General features: G+C 41.2%; 1 protein-coding gene across 1 annotated transcript; it reads right to left on the reverse strand.

Annotated features, from left to right (window-relative positions):
* Window positions 1-229: 229 nt before the first annotated feature.
* On the reverse strand, window positions 230-25,313 carry SYCP2L (synaptonemal complex protein 2 like). Its single transcript, XM_059844830.1, has 32 exons — window positions 25,278-25,313; window positions 23,984-24,008; window positions 22,910-22,995; window positions 22,699-22,787; window positions 22,567-22,601; window positions 21,715-21,857; window positions 21,163-21,215; window positions 20,759-20,804; window positions 19,902-19,994; window positions 19,752-19,812; window positions 19,170-19,318; window positions 18,276-18,336; window positions 15,851-15,954; window positions 15,386-15,455; window positions 15,181-15,226; window positions 14,506-14,551; window positions 13,473-13,561; window positions 11,910-11,958; window positions 10,747-10,802; window positions 10,074-10,128; window positions 9,358-9,514; window positions 8,223-8,272; window positions 7,471-7,567; window positions 6,951-7,042; window positions 6,739-6,802; window positions 5,037-5,168; window positions 4,201-4,325; window positions 3,621-3,715; window positions 2,239-2,338; window positions 2,102-2,160; window positions 1,548-1,617; window positions 230-419 (listed from the first exon to the last, which is right to left on the reverse strand). The coding sequence occupies exons 1-32, from the start codon at window positions 25,311-25,313 to the stop codon at window positions 363-365; spliced, it is 2,490 nt and encodes an 829-aa protein (XP_059700813.1). The 3' UTR covers window positions 230-362.

Below are 25,313 nucleotides of genomic sequence, written 5' to 3' on the forward strand. Positions count from 1 at the left end.
TGATTCAATTGTTAAGCACTTTTTACATTTGATAAAGGTGTTAGCAGAACAGTCAAAGTAAGCCAACATAACCATCAATTTGATGGCCATATCATTATCTTTCATTTATTTTTTAAATTTCTTTGATATATAAAGGACCCAACCTTGCAATTTTTCAGAAAATCATGTTATCAACACATGGGTCACAACTGGACCACTTAGCACTATATATTCTTTTTAGGCCAAAAAAGGCTCAACATAATGCTTTTTCCTCCTCTTTTTTCTTTCATTTAAAATAGACTAACATACTTCACAGAACCATCTTCTCTATGCTGCACACAAAGTGCTCAAATGCCATGAGCAATAATGAGTTCAGGGACTTGCTAGTCAGAAGGAACAACAAACACGTTTTCTTCTGCCTTCTTCACTGAGTGTTCGTACTGCAGGGAAGAAAAAAAAAGATGTAAGAGAAAACATTGCAAAAGTTTATATAAACATTGAAACTGTTTAAGATAAGAAATTGCAAAGATCCTGGAATCACATTTAGAATCAGCTCTTAATTCTCAAGCACCTACCCTGGAACAAGTGCTGCAGGATGAGCAGCTCCCATGACACAAGCGCTCTTTTCTCAGCCCTGCCCTTTGAGTGTCCTTACTCAGGAGCACCTGTGTCCCTCAGCAACTCAATGCTCATAATGGAAACTATTCCCTTTGGAAAGGCTCAGGATTCCAACTTTAACTGCTAAAATATACAAGCCCTTGGTTTTCAGCATCTTTTCTAAAGTCCCAGGCTCAGTCCACTGTGGTGACCACAGGCACAGCTGTTCCTTCAACACAAGGAGTGTTCTCAGCCCTGTGAAGAGCAGGCACATGGCATCCCACACATGGCAGTAATCCATCAGTTTTACTGCAGAAATGCTAAACTCCCAAAGCCATCAGATCTGCACATAGACCTGGAACAGCAGCAGTAGCAAAAATACACATCCATAAGATAGGGTGAACCAGATGGAAACTAGGCATTGTCTCAAAGTTAGCAAAGTATTTGTCTTAATTTACAAATTAAAACAAGGGCATAAGGTAGTGATTAGACCCTGGAGATCTTAAGAACTTCAATAGAATATTTAACTAGGATATGAGTTAAATAAAAAAAGATTGTTTTTAAAAAAATCAAATTTGAATACATCAAGGCTAGAAGTTATCAGACCTAAAGAGCAGATAAGAGAATGCATGCAAGGTGTTGTTAAACTGCAGAGCCCTTAGCCACAGGTTGTCATGGATGTATACTCCAAAGGCAAACGCATTGAGGGTCACAAACTACAAAGAAAATGCCCCAGAGTGTGAACCCAGGAGAAACATCACTACCTGATGGCCTTTGTCTTTATCTTCTCCCCCAGAAAAGAACTGTGCGACCTCTTCCCCTTGTCAAAAATTTCTTTCTCAATGCTTTCCATGCATCAGGGTCAGAGGTCCCACAAAGAACAAGCCTCACAAATCACCCAACCATAGGGATGGGGAAGCCAAAGTTCCCAAACCAAAGTTCCCCACAGGGAACTTTTGTATCACACATACCGTTGTATTCTGGACAGCATCGGCAAAATTGTTTGCTGTTTCACCCAGGGCTGAGTCAACTGATTCAATTCTGAAAGAAAAATGATCTTAGCTTGTTTTTCATGAAGCACTTACTGGACGAGTTTGAGCAGATACATTACCACCAAAAATAAACCAGAGAATGGCAGGTTTTGCTCAGCATTTATGCCAACCGTGTCTTTTATATAGAAAATTGTCACCTCCTTCCACCTCCTCTGACCCCTAGACACAGTCATGTTGAGAGGGTGCATTGCACATTATTCCAGATCCTGGTAGAGCTCCCCTGAGCAAGGTTCCTCTCCCACACAACTTCCCATGCAGGGTTCCCTCTTTACATTCTTCCAATTGAAAATCCCCACAAGGCTGCAAAAGCTCCATCAGTGGACACCAAGCATAGTGATGTTCACCAAGTGAAGACGCTAGGCAAGGTTTAAAATCCTTTCCCATCGATCAGCAAGGGCTCCACCAGCCTAACCAGTGCCCTCTATGACCATCAGAGGACTTGTGAGCACGCAGGACAACTGGCAGAGATGTACCTTTCCTTTTGCTGGTTGTAGAATGTATTCAGTTTGAGCAGCTGCGCATTCCAGAAATCCTAAAAAGACCCCAAAGAAACCCCCGTTACCTGGGAAGGGGCACCTGTTTGGGCTGCCACACAAGAAGCTGTACACACCAGTGCTTCCTTCTCCATGGCTGCCAGAATTTGGGTTTCCTTCTCAAGGTTGGCAAGCTCTTCAACAACAATCTTCTGGAAGGTCTCAAATTTATTCAGCCTAGTGATGGAAAGCAGAAACAATTTTGCTACTTTAATGTGCAGTCACACAAAGTGGACAACAACCCCTTCAACAGCAGAGCTACCTTGAGGCAGAGGAAAATTTCACTGCTGAGCTACACGGGGCAGATTTGTTCTCAGATATGTCACAGAGCATGTGAATAGCTGCACCAAAGGCACACTGCAGATAAATACAGCTCAATAGCATGTCCCAAATAGCAGCCAGTAACAGAGGACTGGGACACAGCATACAAATTAATTCCCAGTGCAATACTTGCACTGCATGCTCTCCCAGCCTCTAGGGAGTTCAGCAGAGATTTCCTGTGCTGAAGACCTCTTGAAGGTCCCTTTCAACCCAAACCATTCTATGACTATCTTGACACAGACAGCCTCTATGAATTTTCCTGCCTTAGGTTTGACATGTACAGGATGTTAGCAATTTCTAAACCTTAAGAAGGGTTGTGGTTGCAACATCCCTATTGACTTCGGTTTGCCACCATTCCCAGCTGCATTGAGGTAGGGAAACTTTGGCACAGCCCTGCGTCCTCTATCCTGTGATCCTGGTTAGATCCAAGTTACTTACACTGCAACCAAGCATTGAAGCATCTCACTGTCATCTACTCTTATCTTCCACCACAAAGTATCCCTTTTTTTTTTCTTTTGGAACTCAAACTTCTCCATGCACCTTAATGGCAGCAAATTCTGTTATTAGAGGTCCCATTGATACCAGGGATTTTTGAGTTTAAAGGTTATTATTTCATACTACATTTGATCTAAATCCTAAAAAGTGAATGTGTAATGGATACAGAGGCCTGATACTTACTGACATCCTATACTGTACTTGTAAGTGTATCTCACATATACCAAATTCATAAATATTAGAATTGATTTTTTATCTAGCTCCTATCTGAGAAATTCAGGATCTGAGAGATCCCTTTTCTTCTCTTCCACATTAAACATGTCACAGCCTGGCTTCTTTCTTAAAAGATTTAGAAATAGAAGCTACTAAGTTGACAACCAGAAGACAGTCCAAGAACTACTCCATCAACTGCTTGTAACTCAAGCTTGCTTTACATAAATTAACCCATCCTCTCCTCCTACAGGAAAATTAGAATGAATCCCAGGAGTTATACTTCTGAAACTCTTCTTGCATAAAAGAAAAAAAAAAGAAAGAGTTATTTTGCCATACAAACCATATGCACAGTATCCAGCTCTCAGGTTGGCTTTCCCAATCAATCAAAACTGACACAAAACTGAAACAGTTTTCAGCCAGCACCACTTACCTGCACTTATGTATCTGGTTCAGCAGGGCAGACAAGTTCTTCTCTGAAGATCTCAGGGCATCCTGTGTGTTGATCTCAATCCTTTTGTACCGGGACTAGCCATGGGATGCACAGATAGGGATAGGCAATGGCCCAAGTCAAAACCTAGAAGACTTGCTTACAAAACCTTTCTCTGGAAAACATGTTCCTCTGCAGGAACTTGCCATTCAGCTTTGCAGAAAGCATCTTAAACCAAATTTAATCTGCAGTAAGATGACGCACATCAGTGCTGCAGTCTGATTTAATTCAGTCACAGTAGTTACACCAACAAGTCTGAATGTAACCTATGTGACTTCAGGGCAGTGTTGTGTTAGGAAAAACCTAATTAAAATTTTCTTTATGTCTTCCCTGTAACACTTTTCAGAATATTCAAGTTCTGTAGAATGCTTCTAAGAGCTCCAGACTAACAGGCACTGCTGCCAAAGCCCTACTCCTGAACACAAACTAAAGATGGGATATCTGCACCAACTCTCCCTGAGATAAAAAGGTAATTTCACATAATATGATCAACTGCCACACATGTTGAAAGAGCTCACATTACCCAGAACAATTTCTTCAGTTGGTCAATAAAGCTTTCAAAGGCAAAAATCACTCCTGAATCACTCAAGTCTTCGTGGAGCATCTTGGAAAAGAACACATCATCTAGGCTATTGTCCATTTCCTGACCTAGGAGGAATCACATGCCCAGTTAGCATATGCTGGAAGACTTACTGGAATATAAATCTTCCTGCTTCTGAAGGGATTATTATTCACGTGAGCAATAGCTTCTGTTAGAGAGCTGGAATTTGGTGCTTGTTCTTCTAGAGCTCACAAGCAGGAGGGAAACTGGCTCAAAAATGCCCAGACGAATACTTGTTAGAGAGCAGCAGGGAAGGATAGGCACAACAGAGCAACACAAAGAGCTATCTACAGAGACTGAGACAAGTGCACAGAACAGAGGCAGAAAATAGTCAGGCCACCACTGCTTCTGTCTTCCACTTACGCACTGCAGGGAAAGCCTGATCCTCTTGTGCTCAGAGTTAGCAGTATTTTGCAGTTACTTCATCCATTACCTGCATGGTTTTTTTCCAGCTCCTGTGTTTGATGTTTTTTTAAATAACTCTAGAAAATCATACTCGGAGTAGAAAGTGTGGATGTCATGGAGCAGCTGAGCAAGTGAAACCCAAATTTTCTTATTTGCACCTCTACATACACAGTACCCACTGCCATTGGCAGTGCTGCAACATATCCTGCTAATTTTCACTTTTGGATTTTGGAAAAGTTGGCCTCTCTACAAGTACATCTCTTCAAGCTTCCATGTGACCATGATTTCTACCACAAGAAAAGAAAAGCTGAAAGCATTTAAGCACTTCACCTTAATTACCAACTGGATTTTACCTTTCTGGATCTCCACTTCCTCTTCTACTGAATCAGAAATTTTCTTTGGTATATGGTTAATCTCGGCAGGCAAGTGATTTTTCTCCAAACTAGAAAATTTAGGTTTTTTTATGGTAGTGCCACTCAGTATATCTAGAAAGAGAATAGAAGATGTTTCAGAAGAAATCTGTCTTTTGCATGAGGTACATGGCAGTGCCTGCTCAAGGAGAAACCACCACTGGAATTACCAATGCTTCAGAAAAGGAGGCAGCCTCGTTTTATGGTCTGGCATCACACAGGACAAGATTAGACTTTACCTGCAAGCATCTTCCCTAGCAAAAGCAGAGAACTAGCCTGCTTAATGTTATACAGGTATTTGGAAAGCTTACATGTCTCCATCCTAAAGATGAAAAAATGTCCTTTCTTGATCTGCTATTCTAACCATCAAAAAACCTCAGGTGTCCAGCTACTTCCCATTCCATTTTCCAACCCAAGTTCTCGAACTGCTTACAAAGAAAATTTTTGAAAATAAAATTGAATCAATCCAAGCAATCCAAATAAAAGCTGCAGCCTCTACTTTGGGGAAAATTTGCTAAAACCCAAAGAAACAAACAAGACCCCCATCCTTTTGTCTCACTGTGCACTGTCTTCTGAACTCAGTAAGCTGTCTGACAAATCATCTCCATAGGGCAGAATGGAAAGTGGTGGGGCTCAGAACAAGGGGGACAGTCAGACCAAGAGAAGCACCCTAGAGTAGATTTACAGAACACAGAGAGAGTCCAAATGCAATCAGAGACCCCACCTGAAATTTCTGAGCATAACCCTGTTTGTGCCTTTGCATGGCAACAACTCCTCTCCAATTGTAAGGCTGTACAGCAAACAGTGATAAAAATGAAGTCCTCAGCAATCTATCTTTCCCCCAAAATTAAACAGATGTGTTATTGCAGCGAAGATGTATTCAGAAAATGCTGGACAGGTAAAAGATACATTGGGAACACAAACAGAGCCAGTTCATGAGGAAAGGGATGCTTTTATCCAAGACCAAAACTTCAGTGACTCCATAGTCACAACAGCAACTCAGACTCCCAGAACTGCATCAGCACTGAGAATTATTAGGATGAAAACAACCTCATTGCTGCTTGACTTGCTTAAAGTTCAGTTTTTCCAACCACAAAGAGACTGTGCTGCACTTTTGAGATAGTTTGTGAAAGTTCAGTTTCATTAAAAAAAAAAAGATCCTGATGTGCTAACCTATTAAAAAAGCTACAGCAGTAATAAGCATTATCCAAGACCCCATTTAACAAATGCTTAGCTAGCAATGGTTTACATCCATGTTCTTAGGTATAAAAAACTCAGCAACTTCAAGGGATACTTGTTTTGTTTAAACTGAAGTTGTAGTTCACTTTCAAAATATTGAAAATCATCTTTTGTGGGTCTCTTGGGTCATTAGCTTATAAATCTACACTACAAGTTCCCCTATAATCAATAACAGGTTTTAAGAATTAGCAATGAATTCAGGAACATATGTAAAAGCATCTTATCACAGTCTGTCATGATATACAAAACAGAAACACAATTCAGCATTAAAAAAAAAAAAAAAAAAAACAAAAAAAAAAAACCTCAAAAAAGTCAGGGTTAATTTGACTTTGAAAGAAAACAACAGCTTTGGCACCACCTCTTTCTGCTTTTAGCCAGCTCTTCCATGTTATCAAGAGTAACAAACCTGAGTCCTTCCGCTTGCTACTTTCTTCCTCTCTTGATAATTTGCCCGGAGTACCATGAAATTTCTGAGCCAAGAAAGGAAACAAAATAAGAAGGTAGCCACCCTGCGGACCAGCTGCCAGGGGCTGGCATTGTTACAGGAAGCAAAGGGATGCAAATGACTGGTTTCAGGCAGAGGTAGCCTGAGAGCAGGCTAAGCACTGCATTCTGCACCTGTGTGGCTTTCTCCACATCACTGGAAGGGCTCCTGGCAGACACACCAAGTAGCTGTGGACTCCCTCCAAGATCATCTGAGAGCGTTTCATCTGTGAGAGATTAATAAATGATACAGGCAACAGAGTTTGAATCCTATATTGGCTGGAAATCTCAATTTAATGACACAGAAACTAAAACCCAAGCCCTCTACCATCTCCATCTTCTCACACAGGGAAGATGTGGCAGCTCAGATTCAGTCCAAATGTTGTTTCCTTAGTGGCTGTCAGTTCATTCCCTTTCCTCTCAATAGCACCAGCTTATCTTCTCCTTGTACAAGAGACTATCCACACAGACAGCATCTACCCCTCACAGCCATCACAAATAAATATCACAAGGCAAATATTTATGGAAAAAATGTAAAGGAAAGGTGGCAACATCAGAAAGAAAAACCCACCACCAAAACAACTCATCCAAAAAGTACAGACCCACACATATCCAAACTCTTCTAATGTACTGAAGAATATTAAAATAAAAATACCAGCAAGATTCACTGTGGGTAAATCATCTTCCTTGGAGCCAAATGTGCTTTTTTTCCTTAGCATCTCCTTTTGAGCTCTCTGCCTTGATTCTCCCTCCTAAAACAAAACAAAGTCTAAGCCTTATTTAAACATTACTACAGAAGTAGAGGTTGGGGTAGTGTTTTGGAGGGAGAGTTTTGGATGATTGGTTTGTTTTTTAAGTGCACTAGGAATAGATATATACATAAAATATGCCTGACATACTGATGGCTCTACCTACCACCAAAGGAGACCTGTGCCCTGAAGTTCAATGCATGCAAGAATGCATTGTACGTCTCCATGCCTTTAGGCATTGGAGATGATACATTGATGAAGTTTTTCATAAGCAGAACAGAAGCATTGCAGTCTAGAAAAGCAAAGTTTTCTAGATGAAAATAAAAGCTTTTAGTGTGATTACTAGTTCTGCTTTTAGTGTGACTATGAGTTCTAGGGATTTTTTTCCCAGACTGTCTGTATTTCAAAGATGTATATACGAATACACACACACACACGTATATTTGATATACAGCATTTAACAATTGTTTCTATGAGGTTTACCATGTTTTCCTCCTCCATTAGACCAACAGAGTCTCAACAGCACTTAGCAGACAAATCTTTCCATCAGAACGTTTGAGAATTAAAATAACACCAGCTTATTTAATTCTCACTCATTGGTACACATTTCATATCCATAATGTTTTTAAATCTGGGCCACTAAAGCATGACACCTTACCTTCTTTGACTCGTAGTCGCTGCCACTACTTGCAGAAGATACTGGAAGCACTGCAAGAAGAAAAGCTTCCCTGGTTACTGGCAATGTAAAGGGTGTACTTTATCCAGTTAACTGAGTTAGTCACAATGCAAACCTTTTCAGTTTTGGTCTTCTAGTTATTTAGGAGATAAAACTTCACAACACTTCCATTAAATTTCAAAAAAGCACCTTTCTCTAACAAAGACAGATGCAACGATGCAAACACACACAACTCACTGCATCCAGAGCAGCCAAAAAAGTGAAAAACAAAAGACAAGCTCAGCATCTTGTCTGACAGTCCCCAGTTCCCAGTCAAGACATGTGGGCTGACACTGCAGCGAGAACAACTCCCCTGGAAACCCAGCATACAGAATAATTTGAAGCTGAATTTTCTTTTGCTTTTTAATCCATTCAGAATCCAACAGCTACCTGAGCAAGCATTATTTCTCCAGGAGTGAGAGAGAAACATTCCATCTCATTCAGGACAATTTGGTTTCTCTTTGGTGGTCACAGCAGCACACAGCCCTGGAGCATGGCTGCAGGGAGGTCTGCTGCTGGTCAGGCCCAAGCAGAGAGTACTATCAGAGAGAATCACATCTGACACTCAGAGGATGATTGACTTATTACTGCATAAACAGGGGAGCAGAATGCCCTGGTCTGCAAATTGTGAGGATTTTCAAGGTTTACTTGCCAAGTCAGTGACGTTTCTGGGGAGGTGAGGAGGGGAAAGCTGCAGGGAGGAGGTTTGGTAGCTTCAGAGAGATCTTCCTCCTAGTGCAGTCAAGAGCACCAACAGAGCCATCACCTGAGGGTCCATGGGCTCTTCAGCACCACCACAGAGAGGGCTGCACCCCCACAGTTTGTTTAGGTGCCAAATGTCCACCTGGACATTTGAACCCCAATTTGGGAAGGAGACAGGAGCCCAGTTCAAGCACAAAGGTTTGCAGTGCATCTCCTCCATAGGGCACCCTGTGCTGCTGGCCTCAAACCTGCTCTCTCCCACTCAGGAAAGCCAGGATTTGGGCAAACTCGCCTTTTTCAAACCATCACCAGCATTTACATTTCTGCAGCACAGTACATCATGCATAGCTAAGTGTCAGTAGGGGACTAAGCTTACCTTTTAAATTATTTCTCACCCTGGGTCTTTTTCGGGTATAGTCAACAGATTTTGGCACTGGCTGTATCTGAGAGTCAAGGATCCAGCTTTTCTCACTCTGATCAGGGCTTGTGTTTTCATTGTTACTTTCAGAGAAAAGGTGTTTCCTGTAACTGGACTAAAGACACAATTAAGTCCTGCTCACTCAGAAGCCCCTCAGCCATTCCCTTTCAGCTGCTACTAAGTTATCCCATTTCTTCCTCCCCACAGTATAACATGTAAAGCTGTGAAATCTGCCAAAACAGCCACAGCCAGCTGTTGAAACAGCTGTATAAAAACACCAAGAGGCAGATGCTTGCCTTTTGCCAGCACAGGGTTTTTACAGTATCCTCCTTCCTTGTCTCTCCCTCTCTCCTGTGCCTAAAATAAGAGCACTCTTGCAAAAGGAGAAAAGGCTCAGCGTGTCTGAGCTGCATCCAGTGGCACATCAGGAGGGAACGGGTAACACAGATAATTCACTAGCTGGTCTGGCAGTGATGGTGCATCCTGATCACTGCTTTCAAAATGACAGACATTATTCAGAGGCTGTCAGAATCACATTTTTCCAACTCTGCACTGGGTAGGCCCTAAACTTCAGCTTCTTTATGGGTGGAACAGATTCATACAGGCAGAAATACACAGCATTCAAAGAGGCAATAATCAAAGGCTCTAGGGATGCAAGAGCATAGACAACCTACCTGCCTTCTCTTAAGATTGGTTGACTCCTTGCTCTTGCTTCTTGTTTCATAAGTCCTGCCAAGCAACACAAAGACCCAGATTAGAGTAGCAAACACAGCAATAACACACCACATCTCTGTGGAATGGGCACAGACAAATAAGAGATGGCAGGAGGCCCCTTACGAGCTCAGCAGAAGAGCCAAACTGTTAAAGACCATACAGTAGCCAAATTTTTCTTTGCCTGGATTTTGAAAGCAGCACTTCAGGGATATCTAGAAATCAGCATATTTTAAAATAAAAATTAATCTACATACATAGAGGTGGCAAGTTCCTGGAAGCTTGCTATGACTGGAAGGCAGCAAAAGCAAGGCAGGGAGTTGAAGCATTTTTCAAAAATTAAATCAGTCATTTTTGCATATGGTCAGGAAAAGATGATGTTTAAGAGTTAAAATCATATTATTGTCAAAGTTGACAGGAGTCACTAGTCTCTCCAGTAACCAATATATCCTTAGGTACTAATTTAAATATTGGCATCAATGACATCCACAGATAGTGTGGTAGCTAAGCAAGGAACTACTGTATTAGAAAAATCCCACGGCCTTTTGGATCCTAACTTAAAAGATCATAACCAAAGCTATGAACCCTTATTCACATAGCAAAAGGCTCATAAACGCTCAATGTACAATACTGTACCTCTGACTTTGTGAAGAAGTTTTCTGGGCAAGAATCTTTCCTTTGGCTTCAGCAACCTGAAAGGAGATAGTTGTCTCAGAGCCCAGTTACTCCATAAAATAGTCTATATATTGAAAATAGATCAGAATTCAGAAGGGAAATGGATTACCATTCCTTCTCAGAAATGACACTTTTTAATGGAATGGGATTTGTTGAATGAAGCAGTGTCATAAATTATAATAAACAGCTGAGCCTTAAACAGAGTTCCTTTCTCTTCTCCTTGGTTTATGAATAATGTTCATTTTAAGCACCAATATCACAAGACATGTCACTTGAATCAATAGCAGTGCTGGCAGCAGCACTGTAAGCACGGTGCAGGGTCCCTGGACAGCCTTGGGACAGCTGCTGGGTGCCGTGGAGCAGGGATTTATGCTGACACCCAGTGGCAGTAGCAAGGATCGGGCCATGTCCAGTTTATAAAAGAAATTTGGGGTGTTCCATTCAGCACCCATTGCCTCACAGTTAGCTGGTGCCAGTGACAGCCCCCACATCAGGGAAGAGGCTGAAAGCCAAAAGGTTTGTCCACCACAGCTACCTTGATGGAAGTTGTCAGAAGCAAGTTCACAGATTCCTAGAAAAGCCCACACTGGGCAAAGTTTCAAAGTAGTCAAAATGACTAATTCTTATTCCCTCCCCCCCCCCCTTTTTTTTGATGAGTCTGCAAATGTAAGTCAAACAATTTCCAGCAAAAGTTTTGTGAGGACTGAGTTTCAACCAGGGATTCCCAGCTTACAAAGCACAGTTTGAAGGGGATTTCAGTCTCTTCTATTTAGCCTAGGAGGACAAAGTGGATGTTCAGCAATCTGCTTTTGATATTCAGTAAAGCACTGAGGTTGGCCTTCAATCACAGAGACATCCCATAGCCTCACTGAAGCAACAGCTCAAATGTGTTGGTGTTATCATACATTACCCACCACAAAATTCATGTAGTGATGAGCATTCTTGCCACGCAAAAAAAAAAAAAAAAAATCCATTTCCACCACACAAAGAAAACAAATCTCAGGTTCCCAGTTGTCTGACTTGCTATAACAGCGTGTCCATCCTCACAGCATTTCTGCAGTAAATGATGTCCCCTGCTTCAAGGTACTACTCCATTAAGTGCTGAGTTTCTGTCTCAAGTTTACCTTTTCACGACTTGAGGAGTCTGAGTTTTCAAATTCATAGACTTCCTCCCTGCAAGACAACATAAATAGGGCAGTGACGTACAAGAGTGAAGAACCACCCTATAGAATTCCATTCAGAATAGGGAGGTGATAACATGGTGGTTTCTTTCTGAGCCCCTCTCCTCAGATACCCGATAAGCCTAAAAGGACTGTTTTCTAAGCTTCTAAAAAATACTCGCTCCCTTTCTACTTAGTCTTTTTGCTGTCTTGATTCTGGCTTTTTTAAATAGTAACTGTTTTAAGAAATATTCAAAACATAGAAATTAACCTATCCCTGTTTGTGTAGAGGATATTTTGTTCTCACATCACCCATAATAGTACATGGTAGGAAGAAGTAATGAGTGGAAATATAACATCAGAAGCATTTTCAAAATTCCTTTTAATTATCTTTTAAAAATTCTAGTATTTAATATTTGTTCTCTAATCTCCTCTCTGTATACACCTAGATCTTGTCCTCCAATATTTAAATTTAACTGTAGTTTTATAGCTCTCTCCAAATCGTAACTATTTAAAAAAAAATACTACAACAAATTGCTCAATATACAGACATCTTCTTTTTACTAATAAAAGAATGGGAGGACTACAGAGCTGAGATCCTCACCAAAGCCTCCCGAAGGAAGGAAACGCTCATTTCAAGACGAAACACTAGAGGGAGCAGAATGACCAAGCTAAGAAGTTCCTCACCCCTAACTTCTACACAGCTCCTCCTGTTTTAAAACTGGTATTTGCTGCATCAAATCGTCTTAAAATACACAAAACAAAAAAGCTCATGAATCCCTGCATCAAGTTTTCCTATTCTTACCTAGATTCAGTCAAAAAAATCATCTAAGCACTCGGGGTTTTGGAGATTTGTTGAGCTGAGAGCAGGCTGAAGCAGGACTCTCATGGAAGCCCCAGAACAGGAGCAGAGATCCTCACACACAGCTCATTTGCCCTCCTGCTCAGCAGCAGGCATTAGCTTGAACACAACACTTGGCAGAATGTAGGAGGAGGGTTCAACAAGGCAGACTTTTAGTGCCACAGGCTGCATAGAGCCCCCAAAACCTCAAGTGCTTCTTCCTGCAGTACCCCCAACTTCGAATGCAAACAGATGTGGGGCTGCAAGGGAAGGGGACAAATTGAGAAAGAAGCCATCCTGAAACCCTAGGACACGTGATGCCAAGGAACTGGGACAATATTGGTGAAAACTTAAATATTTGTGAAAGAAGGTGGTGCTCAGAACTCAGCTCACTGGAGGATTATGCTTGGGCAAATAAAAAGCCAACATGCCATGACATAGTATCACAGGAGTAGAGGGCATTTTTGGCAGGCTAGGGTTAGCTTCTGAGATCTTTACCACTTTGGGCACCCAAAGGGTCCTACAGAGACGAGTTATGACCCTTCATAGCCTCATACTTGTTTTTCTGCCTGCTCTAGATACAGTCAGGCCACCCCCCATGGGGACACTCTTCCTCCCTGAGGGCTAGAAAAGGTCTAAAATGACTTGGCACACCAGTTCCTGCACAGGCACAGGGCTTGTCATACCTGCTTTCAGCCCTCTTCTTGGCCAAACTCGTTCTCCTGTTTCTCTTTTTGCTGGTAACATCCTTTGGAAAAGGAGAGAGCTGCAGGATCTAAAACAACAAAAATCAAAGTCATGTTCTGATTCTAGAGCCTGCCAAAAGTAGAGAAAAGATGTGCTAGGAAACTTCCCTCCTCCCCCTACAACAATTTTCCAGGTGCAACTGCTGCCTGTGGTACTTTCCTACCACAAAGTATGGGATTCAGAGAGCTGAAATTGGGGGGGTCAAGAGGGTGGGGGGAGAGAATGTAGCTCAAAATCTTTGGATTCACTGTAGAGTGGGCAGCTGCTACAAAACTGAACTGGCATTAATTTTTATTTTTTTTTTTATCTGAAACTAGCACCTGGAAACATAAACCCAAGAACAACTCTAAAATGTGATTTCTTATATAAGTACCTAAACTCAAAAATATTGCTTTGGGAATTTAATTTTTCTCACATAGTGCATTTACTTATTTGTTTTAATACATGGACACATCAAGAGAACTTTCCAAGTGCAGCTACAGATGACTTTCAGTTACTTGGTAATTTACCCAGGTTGCAAGTTCCTACATGGAAGAGTCATTAGATCCCAGATACAAAACTGAACAAACATATCTGTAGATTTCCAAGGCTTACCTCCATTCAGGAAGCAAAGATTCCCTCTTGAGGAGGGTGTGCAAGACTTGTGACACACAAGTATGTCCCACACACTCCTACACTCCTGGACACAGACACTGCACATTGCTTTGGGGCTCTGTATGTGCTGAACAAACCCCAGTGAGCTTGAGTCACTTGGCTGGGCCCCTCTAGGATGAGGTTGGCAGCTGTGCCTCTGCAGCTCACTCCTGGTGCTAAATGGCACAGCACATCAGGTGTGACACTCTGTGGGCTCAGGACACTGCTCAAGAGCACAAGTTGGTCAACCCATCCCAGCTTTCTTCTGCAGCTCCACCAGAAAGTCTCTTCCTCTACCCTGTATCTCTTCACTCGGGGGGGCCCCCAAGGCACACATACCTTGGGTGTCTGCTCATCCATGGGTTCTTCTTCTAGGGGCTTCTCACTGGGGACAAGAGAGCATGTGAGGGAGCTGCTCGTCTAAAGACCAAAATGTTTGTAAAGTACTAACTGGGGGGGGGAAGCCCCAAACTTGGACCAACTAGCACTAAAGCAATGCTTTAATGTATAGGGAAGAAAGGTAATCAATAGCTCTACAGAAGTCCAGCTCCTTAACTACAAGAAATTCTGTCCTGCAAAGGTCTGGGATAAAAAGGTGAATTCAAGCCAAGGTGAATTCAAATTCACATCATTTTGTCACTAAATCATGGTGCCCATAATGAACAATCTCACACTGGGCAAGCTCAGGTTTCACAGCTGAAGTTTAACCTTCTGTAAATCAGCTGTGGGCTCACCTTGCATTTGGACTAAATCCATGATGAGAAAAAAGTCACACCAAAGCAGCTGCCAATCTAGTAACCAAACTGTTCAGCAACTCCAAAGCATGGTAACTCCAGGCAAACAGCCTTGATGCCCAGGTGGCAAAACAGAATCTTCAATTTAATAATTGATGGAATAATCTCAAATTTACGTGCGTTAAAACCCCAGGGGGGAGAAAATGAAATAACCAAACACACACACAAAAAAGAGCCACAAAAAACTCACTTTGCAACTTTCTGTTTGTGAGACACTCACCTAGGCTTAGCTTTCATCCCTGAAGATGGAGTTTTGGAGTTTTTTTCTGAAGAAAGCAAGGAAACTATAGTTTTACCCTCTGAAGTTACTATGAAACTTTATCTATTTTTTGCTGTAAGACCCACAAAATCAGAGCCTTCAGCATGTCACCTGGGTGACATTTAACTATGTCAGATTGAGGGTACTGAAGGGAGCCATGCCTGACCTTGGCTAGTATCTTCCAGGTCAGTCTGCTGGCTCACTGTAACCATGGCAACACCAGAGTTGACCATTTTCTGCTTGGAAACATGAAACCATGAACAAAACATGCATATGATCAATAAAGAAGTGGGGGTTTCTACAAACAGATTTTTTAGTGGTAGCCTGTGGCAAGAGCTGCATGGCAGGTTTACCATTGCCCACATATAAAATCTTTTAAGCTGTATGTAAGTGATACTATGGGTTTCTCACTAAAAGCATCCCACTGTCCTCTTACAAGAGGAAGCAATTTTTATTTTTTTTAAGCAATTTTGCCAAAACAGCAGCTCTGGAGATAAGTATTTGAGTTGAATAGACACAAACCAGTTTTCTTTGAGAGAAGGTTTTAGTCTCACCTGTAAAAAAAGCAGACTGGTTGAAGGGAAAAGGGACACGAGGACTGTTCTGTCATACACCAAACACTTACTTCTACTGTCCCTGTTAACTGCTGTTTGTGCTGAGAGGTTAAATTGTCTTTATGAGTCTCAGAGTTTGAAGGATCTTTCCTCCTCTGTGGATTAGAGGGCACAGGTGTTTCTGCAGAACAGCAACCAAGGTGAGAATGCCATTGCAGTAATTGAACACACTCACTACCCCTTCTTTCCATTCCCACACATGCATGCATAAATTGCAGCAGTACAACCTTCCAGGCACATCTTGAGCTCACATTGAAGATACTTGGGTTTGTTCTGTTAAAAGTACCAAGTGAAGAACTGCAATGCTAAATAAACAACATACAGGCTCATCAATACTGGATGAATGTATGCAAGTTTATTTTCTTACTACTTACATGGCTACATTGACTCCTAAGCTCTGGAGGACATGGAACATGCCTTTATGTCTGACTAAAGCAGGGGGATCTTCCACCATCTAGGTTTTCCTCCACCGAATCTCTATCAGGTACTGCAAAATTTGTTTCACTGCAGATGAACTACCCTCTGCCCTTTATCCTCCTTGACTTCAAGTAGCAGTGCCCACCTTGCACCTCTGTGTACTCCATGGTGGGCACTAATAAAGGAACTCCTAGCTCATCTGCATCTCCACAAGCTGGAGGACCTCCATTCTAGCTTATTTTAGGCTGTAACTGAAGGAAAATGAGCAGGACTACTGAAGAAGTTACTGCCATGGAGATTTAGAGGTGAAAGTGGCTCTCTCAAGTATGCACCTGGAGAAATCTGAAATGCACAGGAACTTAGAAGAAATTAAAAATTTCTTTTTAATGTTCTCACAGAAAGAATGTGACAGCTATCCTAAGACCTCTTCAAATTTCACTTCTTTTCAAGACAGTGGATGATAGCAGTAGGAAGAGCTGTGATTTCACACCCTTAGAAGACGTGGAAATATCTGTCAAGTTACACACCAAGAAAGGATCCACACAAAATGTAATCACTCTAAAACCTCAAATACAGCCAGTTTTGAAGCAAGAGCAAATACCAGCCTTCAAAGTTAAAAGATCCACCATATAGAAGAAAAAAAACCCCACCTTCCAGAAAATTTGATACCAAAGTTCAGCTGAGAATGCTTTTCCTGTTTAAGACCAATTTTGATCACACACACCTCCTGCTTTTTTGCTATGAGCAGCTTTTCCTTAAGGCTGTGACCTACAGTTTGTGGGGACTTATAGCAGAATTTCATGAGAAGGAAAGAAAGGAGTTACTCTCTCTTTTTCTTGAGAAGTGCTGGGCTTAGACCTTCCTTTGGGTCAGACACAGAAATGATACATCTGTACTTCAGGCTCCAAGTTAATTCAACAACTACTCAACTTAGAACATAATAAAACTCTGCCAAATGATCCTGGAAGAAGATGCCTTGCAGAAGATGTTCACTGGCAGCTGCACAGGAAGTACTACCATTTGATGATGGAAAACTTAATGTGCCCAGTTCAAAGAAACACAAAGCCCCGGCTGTAGGGTGGTGAGAAAATGGAAATAAATGCTATTCCAGGTGTAGCCAAGAGCCTGTCCTGCCTTAAGCAGCTACTTTTGTAGCTGGGGCACACGCAGATAGAGCCCTGCAGCACAAGGTATTCACAGCAGCAGGTCACCTCCTGCAGAGGATCTGGGCTGCTGCTCACCTTTACCCACGAATAGGGATTGCAGGTGAGCATTTCTGCTTCTCCAGATGTTCCTCCATGACAGCTCCAGGAACCTCCAAGGCATTATCCACTGCACTTGGGGACAGGGGACTGGAGCACATAATTCACTGAACATCACCTTGTTCGGGAAAAACAGAAGCTGCCTCCCTGCAGAAAGCTTTAGCGGAGGCTGCCCCACCACATGCACCCCACTGCACAGAGGAGAGCTTGTTAAGTGCCAAGGTGCAAGCACTGGCCCATCAGAGAACCTGTGCTCTCAGGAGGCCAGAGGCCACCCCATGGCATGGCCAAACCAGAAACCAGGCATCAGGCAAGCCAGAGGGGAGGACAGGAGGGTGCATCCCACCACACCTTCAGATGGAGAAACAGTTCTGCACACCCTGCACATCAGAGGTCAGCCAGCAGCTGGGATGTGCCTTGCCAGGCCACCTGCCAGCACACAGATCCTGTCTCCATGAGCATTCCCCTGCTCGTGCAGCCCCAGCAGCACATGGCCATGGTGCCCAGCTCTCACTCCCTGGGCTAGAGGGACTCAGCAGCTGCCACAAGCAGAGTTACCAAGCTAAAAATGCAGGAACAGTAGAAGACTGAGCTTGGGCATAGCTTGGTTGTTTTGTTGAGGCTTTTTTTTTTTCCCCTTTTTTTTTTTTTGGTTATTTTTTTTAAGTGAAGTTAACTGTAAGCTGTGGAATACAAGTGAAAATTATAATATGAAAACAGATACTTAAATTTAACGAAAAAACACACACACACAAAAAATTACCTGCTTCATTCTGCATGGCTTCCTTCCCAGAATGGACAATCTCATCTTCAGACTCAAGTATCTGTTGGCAGGAATTAATCTCATTTGAAAGTGGTCTTAAAAAGAACAGTCTGTATCTAGTAAAGTCAACTACTTAATACAAAACTAACACTTGCTAATTGCCAGCAACAAATCAGTGGATACTAATTGAGTTGATCATTTAGAAAGATCTTAGCTCCTTTAAGGGCAAATGACAGCCACTAAATTATGGTTATTTACTGCCATGTAAGCCTTTCTGCAAACACCACAGACTGTGAATGAATTACAAATCAAAAATTAACTATATTAACACTTGGGGGAAAAAAGAAAAAAATCATTCACAATTTATGTTTTTACATTAGCTAATAAAAAACCTTGAGGTTTTAGAAGTACTCTATTCTTTGTCTTAAACTCCTATCTACAAAGTCAGTCTAAGATTTGTATTTTTCAGCACACCTCCAGATTTTTGAGCAACAATTTGCTCATCCTGTGCAATGTAACACTTGGATCCATATATAAGAGCATGTCCATACTTTAAGTTATGTAATTAAATGCCATAGGCTTTATTATTTTTCTACTTCAGAAACTCAGCAAAAGTTACAACACAAGGAATTAACAAATCATTTTAACCTCCCAGCTTTTAAACCATAAGTTTGAGTATCTTGAAACTTCTTTCCTAAAACATCTAATTTCTCTTCCAGGGCAAAGCTTAGAACATCTATGTAGAGTGTCATAAATCCACAGTGGGAAGACAAATATATAGTAAAGAGACACAGAGAAAATAAAGAAACCACAAAACACAAATCCCACAAACCTGAATGGTTTTGTCCAGTGCAAAATATAGTTAAGAAAGAAACCCCACATATTAGACCTTACCATCAGTCTTTCATCTCCCAGGACTTTTCTAAGTACACTTAATATCTCAAACTCATCACTGAAAACCAGTTTGACTTTTATTGCTTCTCTTTTGTGAAGAGAAGTGGGTATCTTCATAAAAATTTTAACAATCTTTTTTCCATCCTTCTCTGTGTAGAAAAAAAAAAAAAAAAAAACCAAAAAAACCAATCATTTACATTTCTTTTAGATCAAGACATTTTTCTGTTTATTCCAAATTTCTGTTTGGGATTTTTAAAACAGTCTTTTACATCTTGCCTGTGTATTTCCAGCTACAGTGTTTGCTCATTTCTTTCCCTTTGAGTCTTGGTTATGCTGTTCCCCAGGACACCTACAAATTGACACCTCAAGGTGTCCTGTTTGGGTGGGGAGGGGTGGGGTTACCGTGCAGAATGGGCCCACACACTGTCCAACAAGCAGAGCTAGTGTAGGATGAACAAAGGACAAGGCAGAGAGGGAGGAGAATAGGTAGGAACACCTTGGTGATGGTGGATTTTTAGGTTTACTCTGTGTCTCTCAAGGACCCCCAGCCTAACAGGATAATGTTGCTGGGAAAAATCTTACCCTTCACACTGTAGCTGTTGACATTTTCTTTTGACAGCCTCACAGAGTCCCAGAGAGCTCCCTTTGAAAACCAAAGCCATTGTGTGAGAAGGGTTGAGGGAGTGCCCACTAGCTTAGGCTAACCCAAGGCCACCTGGGCTTTGCTGTTACCTCATCACAATCCACATAGAAAGTCACACTCTGGCTGCCAGCGTTGAAGTCAATCCAAAACTCCTCCAGTTTCTCATCCGATGGCTTCTTGACCTGGGGAGGAAGAGCAGCACTGTTGTTCCCCTAAAAGCCCCACAACTCCTGGATCAGTCGCAATTTTCTTTAATGAGAAAAAATTGGAAAGCATCCGTCCACCTTGCAGAAACAAGAGTTCAGACAATGCTGTGGGGTGCCAGCCCACTGCTCACCCACCACACCCATGTCAGACGTGCCTCTGCTTCAGCCGTGGGAGCAGAAATGCACAAATGCTCCCATGATTGTGCCAGGAAAGAAGCTGTGGAAGCTCTGTGTCTGAGCACTTGAAATAAGTAGGAACAGTGGAAGCACCTTCCATCTACATGGGTTTGATTTGATATGACTGTCAGGAATGGTGCCACAGTTTATTCAACTGAAGACCAGAGAAGCAAAATACAGGATCTGAAATGCTTCTCCAGGGGCATCAGGCTAATCTTGTTTTCTGGCAGTCTGGAAACAGCTCTGCCAGAGGACTCAGTGTTGTTCTGTTCTCCTACTTCTTTTTAGAACTCTCTTCTGTCATCACCATGAAGAGAAGCATTGCCTCTATCACTTGGCTGACACAACAGCAAAGTCAGCAGCAGTAAGTTGGGAGCTAAGTGACAAACAAGCAAACTTTCCAGCTAGAGCAGAGGAAATTTCTTCCAGCTACGCTCCAAGAAATTGAGCTCTTCAGTGAAAAAGAGGCAGGGGGAAAAAAACCCCAAATGTTTACCACAGAAAGCAACATTTCAGCAGCCATAACACTGTAGGGAAGGTGTCAGGGCTTTAAGATTTACTACCTCATTCATGTCAGCAAAAGCAGATATGCAAGGAAATGAGTAGACCCTGGAAGAGAAGCAGACTTATCATGCTACATTCAGTATTAGAGTCTGACTTCAATTATTTTATTTTTAATATGATTAGTAACCAATCTTACTGTTCAAAGAATAATTTAAAATTTCCTTAAAGTAAATAAGCTTGGATAAGCTAGAAACTACAGTATTTTAGTAGCGATGTATTATCTTCATTGATTCTATTTTCAAAAGAATCACCATAAAAATGCATGAAATTTCCTTCTTAAAAACAACTTCATTCTTCACATGTAAAATATTTTTTTTAGTTTAAGCCAACCCATTTCCCAATTCTATTTATTCCACTCAGCAGTTATAATGGCACCAATTTATTCTGTTTGTTCCCAGCTTACCTTCTTTTATCTCCAAGTCTTTCATTCAGTAGATTAAGAAATTTCCTACAATCCTTCAAGACAAATGACATGTTATTTTTTTACAATCAGGCTACTTTTCCTTTGCAAATAGTTATTCTATTGTGTAGAATAACCATTTGCTGTGTAACCTCCACTGCCCAGTTAAAAGCTTTAAACTGGTCAGTGGGACACCAAAGATCACTGGGAAGAAACACTCAATTTACTACAAAAGGTTGGGCCCAACTTAAGAGCAGTAAGAATTAAAATATAAACTCTGCAAATTACCTTATTTATGCATTATTTATAGTCTTTATTTTACTTTTTTATGGGTAAAATAACTTCAAAGTAGGAGCTATTTTAACAATGTGTCATTTAGTATTTACCATATTAATAGAGAAAAAAAGGTAAAACATGCCATCCACAAATAACTTTGCACATTTATAAAATCAGTTTTGTAGGAACTTCTTGCAAGGACACCCTGGCTTAACTCAACCAAAACTAGCCCCTATACACACTTGTCAAGTATGTTGTTTTCAAAATAAGGACCCTCACCGTCTCAAATTCTCGATCCTTGATCTCTTTGAAAGCTTCAGCAAGATAGTTATCTTCAAACCAGTGGTGAACAAGGTCATCCCTCCATTTTTTTATCATTAACCTACAAAGTGCTTCTGAAAGGGCAACCTGAAGGTCATAATCTGCCAAGTAATCATAAGCACAGCATAAATATCATCCCTCCAGCACATCAGAGGGTTACAGCATTGCTACTCCTGCCATTCTATGCTGCACAGTCACATCCATCCTCCAGCCTCAGTTGCCCCTAGGAGAACAGGGGAGGGTAACAGCCAAGTGTTGGCCCAGGCATCCTCCCACCAGCTCCCCCAGTTCAGTGAGGTCGAGGTACAGAGCGCTGCAAACCACAACACACGAGTGGGAGATGAGCTTGGGAAGCGGATGAGAGCAGAGACTCATCACTAACCCACCAGGATTAGGCCACATTCCACATACCATAGCAATACTTGGAAAGTGTTGTTATTATTAGGAGAAAACAAAAAGGATTTCACTCAAGAGGCCATTAACTTTGCTAACTAAATTTTGTCCATATTGTGGCAAAGCAATTAAAATTTAATTTTTAAGACTAACAGCCAGCATATTCTGTAAACACATACATAAACCTGATCTAATCACTTTTCGACATAAATCAGTTTAGCCTGCCTGATTAGTCAATATGCATTATTAATACCAACCAAAAAAACTTAATGCATTGCTGTATTTAACATTTTTATTTTGTCAAAGCACATTTGACTTGCTTTCCTAAAAAATCAACTCTTGACAAGGAAATAAAATTTAAATTATAATTAATCTATAATAAATAAGCAGATGAGGTAAAGCTGGAGAACTTCTTACCACCAACTTCCAGTATAGTTTTTGCAAGGTCTTTCCTGAAACAGCATAATGCTACAAGTTAAAATGGAAATAACTCCTAATGCAGAGAAGAGGGTATTTAGGTACAGATACTGGAGGGGAAAAATCACTTACGTGAGCGAGCATATCTCCTCAGAGAGAGGGAACTTCTTTCTCTCCTCCCGTGGGATATTGTCAAGTATAGAGTTGAGGGTCCTCAAGGCCTTTCACCCCCCACAAGAGAAGGGGTAGAAAATGAAGGGGAATAAATCAATAACAATTTCACATCTTTTTATCTAATTACACAAACTTTTGCACAAATATATCCTCCTAGTAAGAATCTTACCTCCAGATGCAGAGCACAGCAAAGATTTGCTTCTGTCACTAAGCGCCCCAGTTCAGGCAAAAATAAATTCACTAGCTCTTTCTCCCCTAGAAAAATAATTTGAAAGGTACAGCTAGAAACAGGTGGTGTCCATACAAAAATAGTTGAAGTAACAACAGTTTGTTGTGCTGAAGGAATAAAAACATCCCAGCTGTAAATTTATTTTAAGACAAAGCTTCCAACCATCTAATCCTAGATAGAAAGGGGAACTGGTAATTTCCATCTAAAAAAACAATGCTCCATATACACTAACTTCTGACCTGGGTAACTACTTAGAGGCATAGAAAGGGGAAGCTAATTACTAGCCACCAGAGAAAACCTGAATGTACAGGTTTTGTCAAAGTCAACAGAGCAAACCAATAAAGTATTAACCAAAAGATGCTTGTGCCACTCTGCTCCCACTAGAATAAGGTACAAGGACAAATAAGCACACACTACCTGGCCCACAGTGCAATGCTTCATTTTTACATGGATTGTGAGCCTGGATGTCTGGTCACAGATATTTTCTGAAAGCACCTGCTACCCCCATGCTACTGTAAAACCAGCCACAGAAGAAAATTTTTCTGCTGAAATGAATGAGAGACAGACATCCCTCTATTGAGTTCAGAAGGCTGAAGGAGTTACCACGTTATTCTGTGGAGATGGTTCCCTTCAGCCAGGGAATGACATCTGATGCCAGAACAAACAGATGTGCAAGAACACACTGTCTAGACTGAACCCCTTTCAGAAGCCACTTACTCTGATCAAGTGAAATGCTTGATGCTGACCATTTAAACAAGATAACAGAGACAGATTTTTCAGTATGTACATAGCAAGAAAACAGAGAAACAAAGAAAGGTTTTGTGCTCCAATATAAATGTTAATGAAAATTAACTGAAGAGAAATCAGCTGGAGAATTTTTAAAAAATATATATTTCAGAGAGGAAGAAGTAGGAAGCTGAAGAAAAAAGGGACAGAGTTCACGCAGAATTAAGAAATATGCTCCTGAGATCAAGATTCATGATATTGAGGAATGGAAGGAAAAAAACCACTGACCTTCATTACAGCATTTGCAAATCACCTGATGGAAAGATTAAAAGAAGCCTTCATTAGCACACCACCACCCAAGAACAGCAGTACACAAAGTGCCAGGCTGTTCATGCACACCTTCCTTACCCCCCAACTTTCAGATGCTAAATAACATAAACAAGTACGTACCCACATCAGAATAACATAAAACACTAGTGTACCCACATCAGAAAAAGCCACCTGATCCAGGTTTGTCACATATGGTCACCCTGATCATATAATATGCAGGAAGGGTAAAGGTAGCCAAGCCCCCACTTCCCCCAGGGATTTCAGCAGCACTTGAATACACAGTGCCTACAGATCCCTGGAAAACCCACATAATGACATCATTCTCTTATTTCTATTACACATGTGGGCCTATTTGAAAGCACATTTTATGATTATACAAAACTAGATATCACACTGTGTATCTGAAGGGTGTTGAAGTCCCTTAAAGAAAATTAAAAACAACACCAAACACAAAACACTTCCTCCTCCACAGTGAAAGTATGTGGAAGAAATGTAGCAAGAAGACATAATTCAAAATAAATTCAATTCTTTGGGAAAATAAATGGGTATTTTATAATTTTAAAGTGGTTAGTACAGAAAGAAGGAAGCTTGATTTTGCTCAAATATCTTTTAGCAGAACTCCTAAAAAGACCCATATGAATTCTGATGCACAAAGTGACACTGCTCCAGTAAGCTACAGACAACAAGACTGGGAGAAACAGCTTGGGGAAAAAGACTAAAAAGCATTCTTCCTATTACAAATGTTACATCACCAGGCTTCTAACACCCTTAAAGTCATGAATATTTAAAGTTGAAATCTAAATGAGAGTTGTGAGGTTAGATCATTCTTTAGAATTAAATAATCTCTTTCAAACAGAACAGGAAAAATTGCCAGGACCACCTTGGCAAACACGTTTGCACATGAAGTGCAGCTCAGTGTCAGTAACTTGTGGGTTTTAAAGAGAGCTTTGGCTCACCAGCCTTTATTACAAAATGCTTCAGTATTTCTTGCAAATTTTTCTACAAAAACAAATACTTCAAGTTAGAAAATGAGAACATGCTTCTCCCAAGTGTGTCAAATCTTAGCCAGACCCTAGCCTGGAGCACACTCCTAGACACTGCCCAGCCACCCCACCTAGGCTGCTTCCCAGGCTCAGCCTGAGGGCACCAGATCCATGCAATTATTTATTTTCTAATGGGAAATTGTTTGTGAACAATAGCTATCTTATCCAATAAAGGCAACCCTTCTGTCCCCTTAAATGCACAAACATACCAATGCAGAATCAAAGAAGTCTTCAAGCAGTAACAT

This window comes from Haemorhous mexicanus, chromosome 1, assembly GCF_027477595.1.
Source record: "Haemorhous mexicanus isolate bHaeMex1 chromosome 1, bHaeMex1.pri, whole genome shotgun sequence".
NCBI lineage: Eukaryota > Metazoa > Chordata > Aves > Passeriformes > Fringillidae > Haemorhous > Haemorhous mexicanus.